Source organism: Hippocampus guttulatus, chromosome 2 (assembly GCF_054856545.1).
Source record: "Hippocampus guttulatus isolate MCC_2025c chromosome 2, RoL_Hgut_1.0, whole genome shotgun sequence".
In the NCBI taxonomy this organism is placed as follows: Eukaryota; Metazoa; Chordata; class Actinopteri; order Syngnathiformes; family Syngnathidae; genus Hippocampus; species Hippocampus guttulatus.
The window spans coordinates 4,707,067-4,723,200 of NC_141262.1; the positions used below are offsets into that span (position 1 = coordinate 4,707,067).

Genomic DNA, 16,134 nt, shown 5'->3' on the forward strand with positions numbered 1-16,134 from the left:
GTATACATGACACACGCGCACAGACATTTTAACAGTACTATTTGTGGAGTCTGCACGTTCAGTCCAGAGAGAGGTGTTCCTCCTAAACTTAGATTGTATTAACTTAAATAGCGTTGAAACTTTAGAATGGGTGGTCCTCAGATATCAAATTAAAACTCAAATTATTCAACATGGTAATACATTTTTTATTAATAATAAGTCTTTACCAAGAAGCAAACATTACAAAATATGACATTTCTATTAATAAAAAAAAACTCCCCCAAAATGAACAGCCCAATAACCTCCCACTTTTAAAAGTGTACACTGAAATCACGCTTTACAACATTGAACCATTCTCAGGAAATCTTTTTTTAAACTTGTCCCCCCCACAGTCCACAACATTGTGTGCTCCAAGTGCATCTATGAACAAAAACACAGAAACCAATTCAACTGACATAATACTGTAAAGAAAAAGTCCCTGAGTCATTTGTTAAAAATAAACAACCTATGTTCTCGTAAGGCACTGCTGAGAGTGCATGTGACAATCAAGTAGTTAATAACTGAAACAGAGGCTTTAATGATAGAAAAAACTAAAGATTTACTGTCGGGGGATTGAAAGTAGACGATTTGAGATGTGTATGAACATTTGACAAGGCGAACATTAAGCTAGAGAGCTAGAGCATGTCAAGCTCCGCTGTGGTTTCGGTCTTCTGCATTTTGACTGGAGTTCCTGCGCAGTCATCATCCTGGAACACATCACACATGAAAGTATATAAATAAACCCTTCTCATGTAGGAAGGTATGGTCATCTGTTCTTGATCAATATGAAATATATGACCACTTATTTCACAAAAAAAGTAAGTGGCCATGAAAAAAACAAACTGGTTCTGAAAATACAAAAAACGGAAAGGCAGGCCTTTCCACATTTCTTTTGCCCAAATAGTAATGTGTACATTGAATGAGGTTTCTGACGTTTCACTTCCGACTTCCACTTTTAAGCAGACATATAAGTGTCATGGTCAAAGTCCTCAATTAATTATAAATGGTTAGTCAATGCAATGCAACTCAATCTGGTCGACTTGGAAGGTTCTACAATGAGCACTGTATGATGTAACAAAATACAGTGGAATCTGGAGTGACAAACAATCCTTTGTATGAACTTGAAGTTATGCACAAAGGTTTTGTCGAGTGAATATCTGCCTCTAGTGGAGACTAAGACTCCTCCAACAACCAGTGCTGGGACTGATACAGCTGCGAAGGGGGACCAGTATCTTATTAAACTTTACACATTAAGAATTGGAGAGCACTTGATATGTGAGGTAAGGTTGGTGAGCGAATACTTTTGACAATGTGTTATGGAAAACTGACTTGTTAATTCAAGTTATTAAGACATGGTTCTCAGGCTGTGTGGCACTAAGACATTCATATCACATATACTGTGTGTGTGTGTGTATATATATATATATATATATATTAGAGCTGTCAAATGATTAAAATTTTTAATCTAATTAAAAATGCAACTGTCATAATTAACTCAAATTCATTAAAAATAAATCGTGATTACTCACGCATTTTTGATCATTTCTGAATTCCCTTTGATATTTTTTGTCCTATTTTTCCCCATTTTAATGCTCTCATCAGCATGGAATCATGAATCAGTTTTCTATGTGCAAAATGCAAATATTTACTCAAATAACAATTTCAATTTTCAATTTTACATGAACATTTTTCACTTGGAGCAATTATTCACACATAATCTCTCACACAATATTACTGTCCATCAACAACAGTGAAAAAAATATTTTGTCACACAACAGCTGCTTCAACAGGTCTTTTTATGGACTCAAAACAGACCAATATAACATTATAAAGTGCACATCTAAGGTAAACTAGAACTTAGCCTATAGTGCAGGGATGCCCAAACCTTTTGGACCGAAGATCTACTTTTCGATCAACTAACGTCCCGGGATCTACCCTTACCGGCACGCACACGCACACACACGCCATGATGAAAAACAGCATGAAACTGAGGCATGCAATGCACTTTTGCAGCCTGTTAACTATCGTAGCTCACACGTACCGTTTTAAAGTGCTTCCCTGGACCCTACTAGATTCCTATTCTTTGCCCGTGCCCTCGGTGAATTGTACACAAAGCAAACTCTGAATGAGAATAATGACGATAAAGATTTAGCGCAACGGCTCTGATCACAAGCTGCAATTGCAGACTGCTGAGCGCTAACAACTTCCGCTGACGTAGGTCACGCGCCACCGTAGGTTAAAGATTTCCCTGCTTTATTTTATTTTTTTATTTTGTGAAAATTAGACTTTGTAAAAATGAGACTGATAGGATGATTAGGGTGCAGCGTACATTAACACAAAAAAATATTTCTAAAATGTACAAAGACACACAAATGGTTGTGTTTTTTTTTTGTCCTCGACACTCCTCGGATCTACTTGGGACATATCTTAGATCTACCGGTAGATCAGGATCGACGTAATGGGCACCCCTAGTGGATTTTAACCATGGTTGCATACTTCATTTTTCTCAAGTTTGCTTTGAACACAGGAGTCAGGCTATGTTGATTCTTTTGGTCCTTCTTGCGCAGAAGTCTCTCGAAGGTTTTGTGTAGACATCATTTCGGATGACTACACTTGATTCGATGACAACACTGGAGACGTTTTATTTTCGCTAGGTCGCTACCACGGCAGCGCACCGTCACTGTCAGACGAACACAGAGAAGCTCCACCCGCTCTATTTATATGGACACGGAGCACTGTAACCTTCACACAAAATAGTTCCAAACAAGTAACAATCGCGTCAGTGGCATACATCATATACCTGTATGATGCAGGTAACTTTGGTCTTGTCAGTGGAACAATCTGGCAACTTTTCAAAAGTAAACTTTCCATTCATAAACTCTTTGAGTATCCGTTTTCGGTGTCTTGCGGTGCCGTGGCTGGCAAAACAAAGTGCGTGGACCTATGCAGCGCGTTTGTTGTTTTGTTTCTGGATTATTTATAGAGCAACGTAACATCCGCTGTGACGTGTGCCGCGTTAATCTCGCGAGAAAAAATTTAATCCCGTTAAAATTAATTTAAATCAATGCCAATAAAAACACGCTAAACTGACAGCTCTAATATATATATATATATATATATATATATATACACATAGACGGAAGTCAAGATGGCGCCTGAGTAGGCAGCTGTCAGCAAGTGCTCTCATGAGCCTTGCTTTTTTTGTTGTTTTTGTGTTTGTTTTGTCACTTTGTGTTTGTTGTTACGTCGTGTGGACCTGATGTGGACTTTTTTCAGCATTTTTTGGCCACGACATTCATCAAGGAGGAGACTCTGTGCTTGGTTGTTGCGCCTGCTCTGCAGCATGGGTATACCAGCACTGTTTTTGACTGGGAGGAATGTCGGCGCCATTTGACTGTCGTTGCTGGACAGTCCCGGGGCGCTTGTGTCTTGCGCCTGTAATGGGCAGCATTTTTCACAGTCCCGCTTTGTTCAGCAGAGAGATCGGTGCTGTTGAACGGTCTGCGGCTGGATGGATGTAAGGCTTGAGGAGCCGACGATGAAAAGAAAGGAGCGTTAGCGCGGAGCGCCGATGCGGATTCGGAACTGGGAGTCGCGGCTTGGAGTTTGAAGCGGATTACGTGGGACAGGAGAAGTGAACTAATCTCTTTTCCTCAATGGACGCTACAGCTTCGTGTTTGCTTTCAAAACTTAGCTTGTCGCCGACGTGTGCACATTTTCAGCATGACGTCTCTGATCCACTGGTGAAAGGACACTTTGATCCTCTCCTCTTTCATCTATAACTGCTTCAGACAACAAAGTGTATGCAGAAAAGTGGTGAAGATTGCACGACTGTCTGTGTCCTATGTGTTGTGTTGTGTTATTTTTGTTATTTTGACTTCAAAATGGCGCCGCGTGAGTGGCTGCCTTTCCAGCAGCTCCTATATTTTGTTGTTCTACTTCTTCCTTTCATAACTTTGCTGCTGTGAATTGGGAATTTCTCCACTGCGAGACTAATAAAGGTTTTCTAATCTTATTTTATACCTGTATATATATAAAATTCCCACCCACCCTTTTTTAAACAGACTGACATCTTAAACCACCTGTAAAATTCTTCCTTCTTCCTGAATTCTTGTCCCATGCCCCATCATTTTGCAGAGAAACTCACCCCATACATTTTGGCGCAGTGCTGAAATACTTGTTGCCGTGCTATGCGCACTTTCCCCCTAAATGTGCTTCACTCATAAGAAACTGAATGTAAATCTCACCTCCACTGACAGGTTGTGAGTGCTGAACGAGCATGTACCATTCCCAGTATCTGATAATACAGGAAAGTCAATCTCAATGTCCATGACGTCCTCAAAACAGAGCTCTTCGCTGTAAGGACAGAGAACAAAACATGTAAAAAGAATAGGAATAGTTTATGCTTGGTAAATAAGTGCAACGTTTGCTTACACGTGACTGGCATTGACTTCTCCTCCCTCTTCTGATGGTGGGTCCCACGCATGTAGCTTAACCTTCCACAGCTTGATCTGCTGGTCCCAGGAACGGCGACTGTATTTCCTGAACTTATTGGGAGTCTTAGGATGAACACCTGGCTGTCGCATGTGCCTGGAAAAGGGAGAGAAACTAGTTTGGACAAGGTTCCAAACTAGGCTTTCGATTGTTTTTTGCGCCTGTAATGGGCAGCATTTTTCACAACCCCGTTTTGTTCAGTGGAGATGTCGGCGCTGTTGGACAGTCTGCGTTGGTGCGGCTGGATGGATGGCTGCTGAAGTTGAGGAGGAGAGAGGAGCGTCGGCACGGAGCACAGATGCGTATTTGTAACTGAGAGTCGCTGCTTGGAATTGAAATGGATTTCCATGGGACAGGAGAATTGAACCAATCTCTTTTTCGTCAATGGATGCTACAGCTTCTTGTTGACTTTGAAACTTCGCTTGTAGCCGACGTGTGCACATTTTGAGCATGACGTCTCTGATCCACTGGTGAAAGGACACTTTGATTCTCTCCTCTTTCATCTCAAACTGCTTTAAACAACAAAGCGTACTGAGGGAAAAGTGGTTAGGATTGCACGACTGTCTGTGTTTTATGTTATGTGCTGTGTTTATTAATTTACTTTATGTTAACTGTTTTGTTAAGTGCTTTGTTACAGCGGCAGCTGTTGTGAAAGCGCTATATAAATCAGCATGTCTTGTATTGCATTAGTTACTGCAATGAACTTGTCATCAGGGGTGTGAAATGAGGAACAAAAAATCCAAAGAAAGTTAAGGGGGTGTTCTGGAGGGGGGCGCAATATCCCTTATTGCGACAGACATTCTATCATATTCTCGTAGCAAGCCTTGACTACCGGCAGTGTTTTTTTTTTAATCAACACGTGTTTCAAAGCAAATACAGAGACAGGAAAGACAGAGGGTGGTGCGCATTGCAATGTCGTAAATATAGGAAGTACAGCAATGTTGTTTGTCTGTAAAATTCACGCTATTTTCAGCCCGCGTTAAGTTCTTGTCGGCTTTGCCGAGTTGCAGTCAAAACTTGTTCTATGCTCAGCTGGCATAAAACTCCGCGTGTCCGGCCGTATTGGGCCGTGGTGTAGGAGGCATGATCGCCGCGCAAGGCTATTAAAGCCAAGTAGACCGCCCCCCATTCCCCCAATGATTTTTTATGTAAAAATAGAGGTTTTGTGAAAATCATATTTTTCACAACGGAATCCCTGTATGATGCAACTATAACACCAAGGTGTGAGTGTGTGTGTGTGTGGTGGGCAGGGGGGTGTTTTACTCTGGACCTACTTGGGAACTTCCTTGACATATCGATCATAGGCCAGTGTATTCTTGCCGTAGTTGATCTGTTTCTGTCGTCGTAGCAACACAGCCTCATCCATTTCCACGTTGTCTCCCTCTTTGGAGTCACAGCTGCAGAATCATTTTGAAAAATGAAGTAGTGGTAGACAGACTCATCTGCTTAGTAATTCGTGGCAAATTTAATTGAGTGAAACTGAAACAACAATGGAGAGGTAACACACCTGCCAGAAGAGCCAGAAGATGTCTTTCTCTCTCTTTGGGTGCCTTCTGCAGCGAGTATCCTCCTCCTGTAACTGAACAAGTGGACATACAATGGATTAGAAATGACCTGGCCGATCACGCATAAATTAGTTTACACAAAACACTATTTAAATGCTCGACATTCAAAGATTAATCTGTTTTTTGTGGCTTCCGTTCTCGCTGAAATTTCGAAATCTCCGAGATATGGCGAGGCCATGAGAATGCGAAGGGTTACTGTGACTAGTGTTAGTACCTCTAAAGAGATTTTTGTCTCTTTATAAACACACTTGCTAAACCTCTGTGGAACGACAAAAGACACTGTGGACAAGACAGTCGTTATAGTAAAAATAAATTTTAAAAAAACAAAGCACTCAGATTACCAGAATAACGTGTCCGTCTGGCTTAGAGTGTCGTGTCGGCTAGACTAGTTTAGCTGTTGTCATAGTTCAAAGCTTCTTTGATCTGTGACGTCCGTTGCACCGATTGGTTGAAGCCAAAAGACGCACGCACAGCAGAGAGCAGCGGACTATCGACTGCTGAGGCGCGCTTCGCTCAAGTGGCATCGCTACACCTCAACATGGCTACGCTCGTGAAAGCAAAACAACAAACTCAAACGCATGTTCGTTCAATGTTGTCAACTAATATCTGATAAATTTTCGGCAATTTTTCCTCAATTTTCATGAAAATTTGAAAATCCAGAATTCCGGGAAAATCCGGAGGACTTTCATCACTGATAAAGGAAATGGGAGTCTCCATTTGCTTTATGGACAACGCCGTCCACTTCATAACAGAAATGCAAACTGTAACTCATTATCTAAATACACACAAGAAGGCCTGCAAAACACGAAGGAGAGATAAAGCCACAGAGTAGGTGAAGCAGTCTGTTACCGCTGCATGTCTCTCTGCACATCTCTTCTCATCTCGTCATCCTCCACCTGGCTGCCCCAGTCAGCCCGTCGAGCAATGCGAGACACTGGGCCTCTGCTTTCTGGAGTGGTAAAACTGGAACAGAAAAAAAAAAGGAAGACCTGAACACCTTTCGACACAGACATATCAACAACACTTCATTTTATATAGTGAGCAAGTGAGAGAGGGAGGGAGGTTACAAGTGCACCAACATCTCCAGTCTGCTTATGGTGGTGCTCGCTTGGCAGCTTGTCATGGTGACGCAGCTTCAGTCAGAAAAGAGGAAAAAGACACCACCTCAAAAAGTGGGTCTCGGTCCGGTTATTTGCTCCACACCAGGATTCGTTTGTGTGCACTCACATCTGCATGAAAGGTCTGGACTAGCGTGGCCAAAAAAACCGAACCCCCCCCCCCAAAAAAAAACCATTTTAATAGGACTAAACAGTGTAGGTGGTGGAGTAAAAACAACTAATAATTTCTTTAAGGGGTCACAGATTTTCACGCAGTATCCTGTTTGTGTACTTTTCTGCACTCTTCATTTCAAATAATTTCCTGCTTGTTGATAATGGGATGGACATTTAGAAATGGTTTTTAATCCAATTCAGGAATTAATTGGGGAAAAAATGGGTGGAATGAATCGATTATTGAAATAATCATGAATTGCAGCCCAAGGACAGACACACATGCATACCTGGCATTTCTGTTGTTAGTGTCATCTTTGCCATCGTCATCACCTCTCTTGGACCGCAAGCTTCCATCAATGCCACGTTTTCTGCAGTGAGACCACCGTGATGGGCCATGAGACCTATAAGGTGGAGAGAGGGGCAAAGACTTGATCAACAAAATGCATTCACACAGCAATAGTATGTACATTTCTAGTCCATAGAACATTCATATCAATGATGGATAAACCTAAACTGTAAAATGTTGAGGTATTACACTGCGTCAAGTAGTTCCCTACTTTCAAATGTCTTTGGATATTTATCAAACTTAAATGTTTTGCATCATCAAGCTAATTTTAATATCTCACAAAGACAACACAGGTTGGCTTTTCCAACATCTTATAGCTGTGGTAAATTACTAACCAGGTCATAACTTACTGCATAGTACTGCGATAGTACTGATGGCGTTTGTTGTGTGCCTTAACAGGCGACATGATTGCAATCAGCCCCATTTCTTATTATTATTTTTAAAAAAAATTAATTTTGTGGAGTGAGAATCTTCGTGCTGCTGCACTGTTTGCAATGGGATGGCCACGAGGACCAGAAGGAGACCACATAGCACCTCAAAAATCCAGACTGAGCCACCATGGTAGCAGACGCCCTGAACTGAAATCGGTCTCGAGCACAGTGAGTGCGCTAAATCCAACTTTTTACATGTTGTTTCCCACATGAAGCATATCTTGTTCATTTTTCCACAATCCCATACACATTGAGGCACAAGTAAACCTAAAATGAAATCCTGCCATTCCCAGATTAATTTCTAATCAAACTGTGTGCTTTTCATCAAAGTCAGTCATTCATCTTCAAAACATTCTCTGGCCATATACACTAATACAAATGAAAAACACAAATACATAAATACAATTGTACTGAATGAGTATTTGTTGAATATTAATTTAATGTTTGTCAATTGGTACAAATAAAATCTAAGTGGGGTCCAATCATGTCCAGTGAAATGATGTATACATTACCAGCCTGAATGATGTTTCAATGTTTTATCAAATTCACACTAACTACGGTCGTCATATGCCACATTAGACATCGCAACTTGGAATGTTTCTTTCTGTTTCCATGGTGAATCAATCAATATCGGTGCTCCAGTGATAATATTTTTTTGCTGTGACCGTGCCGGCCTTAGCTCAAGGGGTGAGTGTACTCTGGCTTCATTGAATTAATAATTCAGATCAAATGTTCCCAGTTTTCAAATTCAGGGGAAGTCAACTCTGACTCCAGTTTAGGATAAAAGCAGGTCGAATCTGCTTGCTGGAATAATCCCTGAATAAATATGTACGTATACAGAGTATGTTCCGGTCTATAATCAAATTTCCTGAGCATATGTGCATTCTTTTAAATATACTGAAGGAAAATCATTTCAAAACCAGAGAAAACTGTGACCATTGAAAATCTTAACTTTTAAAACTCTCCAAAGTGCCAATTTCAGTTGTTTGCATAACATTCAAAACAGCTTATTCGCTGAACCGAAAAATAACTCGTGTGTGCATTGTTTTTCCCCCTCCATTTGGAACTGCCTCACGGACATTGGAGTCAACAAATACCACAGCAGAAAAATAATCCATGTTTGGATTTAAAACAAAGACATTGTGTGTTGGTTCCACCCATTTGTAATGCAGTATCTCACATTCTTTGATACATGCGTGAACGAGTTGCCAACCAAAGAATACAGCGGCGCGTCTTTCAATGAAGAGAACAAGAGGCCATTTGTTTCTCCCGCCATTTGCTTCCTCATTCAACTTTCTGTTCGTGCAACTAGCTAAGTTTAGCGTCGCGAGACGCCAAGGAACCAAAACGCACTTATTTCTTTCATCGTAACGTAGCGGGAGAGGTTTATTCACAACTCGCCTTGGTCAATTCCACAAACATTTGAACGTGGCCACGAATTACAAACAGAACAGGGGAATTGTTTTTGCAGACCTTAGGACGAGCTAGCTCAACTAGGCCGTGAAAGTAGACAGAAGTAACATCAAAATAACATCACTTGAGCACGACAGACAAGTTTAGCAAACGTTACATTGCACGTCTAAGGCGATCAATACGCATTTAACAAACTGTTACAGAGTGTTTAAGCGACACTAAACCAACCTCGACGTTACATGCGTGCCCATCTTCTTCCAAAACAAAACTAACTGTAATCGTCCACTCAGCCAGGTTACCTGTCCTCCAGTTCAGTGTTGTTTCCGTCACATCTTCTACTTCTGGCCAAGTGAGACATCTTGTTGTTATTTCTAAGCGAACGCGGTAACAACGAGTAAAGAACGTTGCACGAAAACGTGAGGCGAACCTCCCCGGGTCTGGCAGTCAACAAACACCCGCCAACACTGGAAAGACGCGCGGCCAACATGTCACATGACCGGAAAAGGCGGTTCTAAATATCACGGCTATTCCATCCGTTTTAACGCTTTACTTTTATTATTTGATTAAGATGTCATTTTCGCTGTGAATACAGAGTGCCACTGTGGCTATGTGTCTCCCAACTAATTTGATAAAAACGGCTATTTCTTTTTTTTCAATGCAAACCTTTTAATTCATGTTTTCAATGCAAAACATAAAAGAACAAAAACATAAAACGTTGCAAAAGATTATGCACTTTTGATGAAAGTAGACAAGAGGTCACAAATACTTCAATACCTTTCGGTCTTGGTACACCTAAGAGCTAAATTTATTGTTCACACTGCACTTGTAGGGTTGTAACGTCATCACGCCGCGCATGCGTTTTCGCAGTTATGCCTTGACCTGGCTCTGCTGCTCAATCACGGTGTCCGTCAAGACCAAACTCGGGAAATGTACCGAGTCCGACCGTCCACAGTCTCTGACGAGCACTCGTAGTTTTCAAAAATGAAACGTAAAATGTGTCGTGGTTTAATTTTGAAAGTCCTGCTTCAGTGGGGAGTACATTTATTTATCCACGGACCCATACTGCACGTCGGTGACCGGAAGCTCTTAGTTAATGTTGAAAAGAACTCATGGCGGGTTCTTTTATGTGGAGTTGCCCATAACGTATGAGATTTCATGGTTGGGTAAATATTTCATGAGAGAATATTAGTGATCGGTTTCTAGCCACGTATAGGTATGTGCGTCAAATTTTCTAAATTAATCAGGGTTGGGCGAAATTAAAATCCAAAACAGAAGAACCGTGAGCCAGAGACGTGCTAACCACATGACCACCGTTCGGTAGGTAGCACCGATTTGAAGGTAATAGGTAGTGATGGGACGATGATACCTCAAGGAGTGTATTGACCCACTTCACAAACTGTCAGCACTAAATTGACAGTGTTGGTCACCCAACAGTGACCCCTGCAGTAGTTATAAAATCATTGCAGGGAAAGAAATTCCTTGTTTGTGTAAATGCTAAACCGAGTTGGTATATAAAATATAGCAAATTTGAGTTACAATTCAGATTTTTAACTTATGTAGAACATTTTGGTTAAATCGTGTGAAATAAAAGACAAAAGTGATTAGTTTATGAATTTATATTGAGGAACACAAGTTTTTGGAGGGTCTCTGCTCCAAGGCGATTTCTCCTCTTCGACACCAGCTCTCCAGCCTTAGAAAATACTCTTTCACATGGTTCAGATGACGATAGTGAGCAGAGAGTTTTAAATGAAAGTTGATGCAGATGTGGATATGTTTCCTGGTTACATTTCCAATATTGTAAAGGGTCTTGGTTTCTGGGTGTGTTTGCTTCTGACAGGCAGCGTTGAACTTCAATTATGGAGGATCTCGCAATTATAAGATAAAATGAATAAAGCAACTGTAAGGCTCTTTAACTGACTATCATATGTATAACAGGTCATTCACTTGAGAAACTGATAAAGTGAGTGCAATGTGCCACCGTAAAAACAAATTGCATATAACAGTAAACAATGCTCAAAGGAGAAAAAGATTTACCAAGATCAAAAGTATTCCACACTGGGGAAAACTTCTTAGAACGATCCATAATTTCGCAAAACTACAGCCAACAAACCCACGACATGTTGATACAGTTTGTGTCCTTATGAACACACTTTGGTGCAGCACATTCAAACGATTCAGTTCCTGGATTGGTCACGTGATTCTTTCTTAAAGCAATACACGCACCAATACGGAGTTTCACTCTTGAGCTCTCGGTACTGTGCTAACGTACCAGTGTCGCTCGTCCCATCACTAGTAATAGGCGTTTTTTAATTTAAAAAAGATTTAAATACACCGAATCGAATTGTTCGAGTTTAAAATGCACGGTCCTTTGAATTGTATTGTACTGTATAAAGCTACACATGTAATCGTCTTTTTTTCTTTTGATAGATACATTCCTGCATTAAAAATGTGTCGTGAGTCTTGAATAAATGTACCTGTAATATGATTGTTTTTTTTCCTCCCATACAAAACAATCAGACCACTGCACCATCAGTGACCGCATTATTTTCCTGAGACAAATATTAGGAGTGTTGTGACATTTTAAAATTGGTGAAAATGCACCAGTTACTGGCCAATGTCTTATTGAAACATCAATAGGGGTCGAGATTTTAGGTGACCATTTTGTTGAATCTGAGTTTCATAACCTTGGAAATTTTGCTGAAGACAAAAATAGACAACATATAATAAAAGTGAACTGATGAATTTGAAATAATTGTAGAAAGCAGGGGCCCAAGTTTACAAAATAATGATCACGAGCCAAACAGTTTGCGGATGGCATTCAGGTGAGGTGCCGTTTAATTTGGCACCCAAGGAAAAAAAATATGCGTTGAAAATGAACAAACACTTTATAAATTGTTGAAACCCATCGAAAGGAATGAAACATACTTCAGAAGAGGTCTTTATGTAGTTGATAAAATTTGTGAAATTTGAATTGAAAGCAATGGAAAATATTAGCCTTCGTCGTGGGACAGAATAAAATTAGGAGGGAACCGGCAGTGCCAGATTTAAAAAAAAAAAAAGAAAAAAATAATGGTGTCTCCAGGTTGACCAATTTTCAAGAAGCACAGCATGTGTGTGTGTGTGTGTGAGTGTGTGTTTGATATCAACTATAAATTCAGTATAGGTTGTCAGGGTAGCATATGGAAAGGAGAAAATGAGGAAGGAGGACATTTAAAAGTTGTGATTACAACTAGTACACATGTACGTTATTGAGTGGTAGTGTTTAATGGTAAGATGACTAACATGAACGCAGTGAAACACAAAAAAGAAATCGAGATTGTGGCTCGTTTAGTGACGGCTTCCGACAGCCACTTAACAGTGAACACACATACCTAAATATTCGTGGGTGGATATTAGCTCGTCCATTATAAGAATTTATATTGGTGAATGTTGATGGTTTATTTGTTTTGTTTATGTTTAAGGTACACATCACTATTTTCCAGGAAAACAACATCCTTCAAGTGAAGAGATGCACAACTTGCTGCAAGCTCTTCCACTTCCCTTTTGCCCAAGGGTGAAATTCAAGCCTTGAGGATGTTGCTTTGGCTGTTCAATATGAAGGTTCGTTGACCCTCTAGATGGTTTTGTTTCATAATTTATTTGTTAGCAACCAAGTAAGCAAGGCCTAATTTCAATTCTGTTTATTATTAGGTTAAATAAAGGTGGAAATGATCAAATTAAGTTGGTGTTTTATGTCTCATCTATTCCAGTGAAAAATACCAAAGAAGACCGCTCTCATATGTTCACTCTTCGAAAAAGTGCCCAGGTGCTCTACCGGAGCATGTCCTGTCTGTGAAAAATGAAGAGCATCTAAGGTGTCTTCTTCCTTGGGAAACTATGTTTGAGAAGATCTGGGGAGCATCAGGTGATAGCTGAGCATTTTTTCTGGGTTGATCGTTTTTCTGCTTTTGTTGGCTATTGTTGTAAATAAATATTTAATTATTGTACTTCTTATTGACAATGATTTTTATTGTTTTCCTTCATCAAGGTAGTTGGGCTGTGATCATGTGTCCCTGTGGTGTGGTGTTCAGCCTGAAATCCAACATCAAGGCTTAAGGCCCTTGGGTCCTGGCTGATATCCTATTGGCATGTGAACTGAACATCTGCGCAACGTATTGGTTAATGGTTTTGCACAAGAGCTTGTGAACCACACCGACCCAAGAGAGCCAAAAAATATACTGTTCCAGCCACAAGACCTTGACCTTGACCTTGAAGAAGGACGTTTTGCTCCACCAACTCTTGAGAATATATAAGCAGCTTCCTTGGCTTTTGGAGCCAAACAGTGAAAATGCCACAGATGACTGTCATCCATCTACACCAGGGGTGTCAAACTCATTTCACATTGTGGGCAACATACGGCCTCGGTAGATGTCAAGTGGGCCGGACCATTAAAAATTATACCATACTCTGCTATAAATAAACAAAATAATGTCTTTCCTTTGTTTTGGTCTAAAGAAGCACAAGAACACTAGGGAAATGTTGAAATTTAATGAACATATCTTTTACAAAACATTTTATGAAGCACCTAAGATTTCCTTAGACAAATGTGCAATTTACTTTTAGCATATATAGTATATGCATTGCAACTGATCCCACTGACTGTACAAAGGCACAAAACCTTAACAAGTAATTGGTATTGAAAAATATAGAAATGCACTTTTAAGATTAAACAAGATTTATAAAGAAAGGAATTTTTAAACCATTTACACGAGCATATAAAATCTAAATGTAATCCCTGCCTACACCTTACAAACTAAGGAGAGTGCTATAATATGTGTAAAGAATAAAGTATTCACATGTCCTTGATAGCGTCTGCTGTGTTGGGTCTGTCTCAGTGGCAGACTGAGGCTGCTGTTGTCTTCTTCTCTGATCAAAACAATGTTGTCTTTCCTCTGATCAAAACAGTGTGTACCCCTCGCGGATATTCAATGAATTGCACCTTATTAAAATTCTTCATTCCGTGTCTTATGCATTTTTTCACTTTTAAATTATCCTGCGGGCCGATTCCGGCCCGCGGGCCGTATGTTTGACACCCGATCTACACCGTACAATGTACATATAATGATGAGAGGTTGTGTAAACTCGACAGGATCTGCTCACCCTTATATGCTGTGTGACCAGCTACATGAAGCTAACAACAAAGATGAGAAAGACATACTTCGGAGGATCGGCCTCATTCCTGAGCTTGCAGGGTGACTCAACAGCCAAGTAGCTGAACAGTTCTTCTCGAAGATGAAGAAGTACACCTACCTTGTGAATGATCTGTCTCCTTCAATGCACATGTTTTTGATGAGAAATATTGTTCATCACTACAATGAAAGAAAAGAGAAAAACAATTGAGAATGTGTGGTGTGTGTGCGTGTGTGTGTGCGTGTGTGTGTGTGTGTGTGTGTGTGTGTGTGTGTGTGTGTGTGTGTGTGTGTGTGGACAAACATGCACAATAGTATTTGATGACTTGCGTTCATGCAATTTTGTTTACGTCAGGCCCCAGACTACAAGGGCCACTGACATCCTGTGGACAGTCCCAGTTTTAGGCACGAGTAGATGTGCATATTTATGCGGCAGTATTGGTGAAGAAATTGACAGAAAATGCGACGCCATCTTGTATTTAGGCAACTGTAACCATCTTCCCACACATCCCAAGCCAATGATGTATTGTAGGCTTCTGCTGCCAAATCAGAAGTAACTGCTGTCAAGATGACACATCCACCATTTGAATCCAGTTGACTGGAGTTCGAACATGATATTTATCACGATTGATTATGTATTTATTTTGTTCTGTTGAACATTTTTCAAAACAGGAAGGGGTCAACATCTTGATAATAAAGCAGAAAAGATAAATGACAGGGAATGTTTTCCTCAGATTGTCATTCTGTGATGTTGACTTGCTGGAGAATAAGGTAAATGGCAAAAAGTTAAAGACAAACAGTGATTTTCTTGCATAGTATAGATGTAATAAGACCAGTACACCCTTCTCATGCTAAGTTTTGAATGCAAATAACCAGGTCATGGGCAGTACTGTGGATAAAAACGTAGCAACTAGGGTAAATTTACAGTATGTGTATGTGCACAACTAATCTTTGGGGAAGAACATATAGGATGGGAATAAAGGCAGATTTACGTTTGTGGTTATGTGATAAAAAAAACAACAACAACATTACAGTTGACAATGAACAAGTGAAAGGAATTATTCTATCCCGTCTGTGTTTATTGAAGATGCGTTTTTTGGCTCATTGTAATGTGCTTAGTATCAACGTGCTTTTAACAAAAATGCCAATTTATGTACAGCATTATCAAATCCGATGCTAAAAATGCAATTACTAATAATAGATCAAAGTAATTTATAAAACATATGTAAGTGGGTTTTCAAATGGAACACTAAAACAATATGAAAACCATAATTACATGTACATTGAAAATCAGCCCACGTGTGAAGTGCCTCAGAGATGAGTGAATACCTACATTATATGCCTTGATTTCTTGAGGGTTTGATTTTAAAAAATTATGAATAGTACGACATGCCTTTTAATTTTAAAATAAAAAGGGGAAATACTATT

The 16,134-nt window shown here is 40.0% G+C and overlaps 1 protein-coding gene across 3 annotated transcripts; it reads right to left on the bottom strand.

Annotated features, from left to right (window-relative positions):
• Positions 1-161: 161 nt before the first annotated feature.
• On the bottom strand, positions 162-10,016 carry slbp (stem-loop histone mRNA binding protein). 3 transcript variants are annotated; one of them, XM_086132113.1, is made up of 8 exons: positions 9,838-10,016; positions 7,636-7,749; positions 6,927-7,040; positions 6,020-6,085; positions 5,787-5,909; positions 4,453-4,608; positions 4,266-4,374; positions 162-725 (listed from the first exon to the last, which is right to left on the bottom strand). In XM_086132113.1, exons 1-8 carry the CDS (start codon positions 9,894-9,896, stop codon positions 654-656), a joined length of 813 nt encoding a protein of 270 aa, XP_085988239.1. In that variant the 5' UTR covers positions 9,897-10,016; the 3' UTR covers positions 162-653. The 3 variants fall into 3 exon arrangements, with proteins under 3 accessions (XP_085988239.1, XP_085988230.1, XP_085988248.1); XM_086132104.1 differs by having other exon boundaries at positions 6,020-6,091; XM_086132122.1 differs by having other exon boundaries at positions 6,020-6,091; positions 9,767-9,888.
• Positions 10,017-16,134: the final 6,118 nt, after the last annotated feature.

What these genes read in the sequence shown, in the direction of transcription:
- slbp (XM_086132104.1), bottom strand. Translation starts at nt 9,896, where the DNA reads ATGTCTCACTTGGCCAGAAGTAGAAGATGTGACGGAAACAACACTGAA. An exon ending in GTGCAGAGAGACATGCAGCG is followed by an intron (nt 6,092 to 6,926) that starts GTAACAGACTGC and finishes CCACTTGTTCAG; the next exon opens with TTACAGGAGGAGGATACTCG. An exon ending in TATGTCAAGGAAGTTCCCAA is followed by an intron (nt 4,609 to 5,786) that starts GTAGGTCCAGAG and finishes TCCCTTTTCCAG; the next exon opens with GCACATGCGACAGCCAGGTG.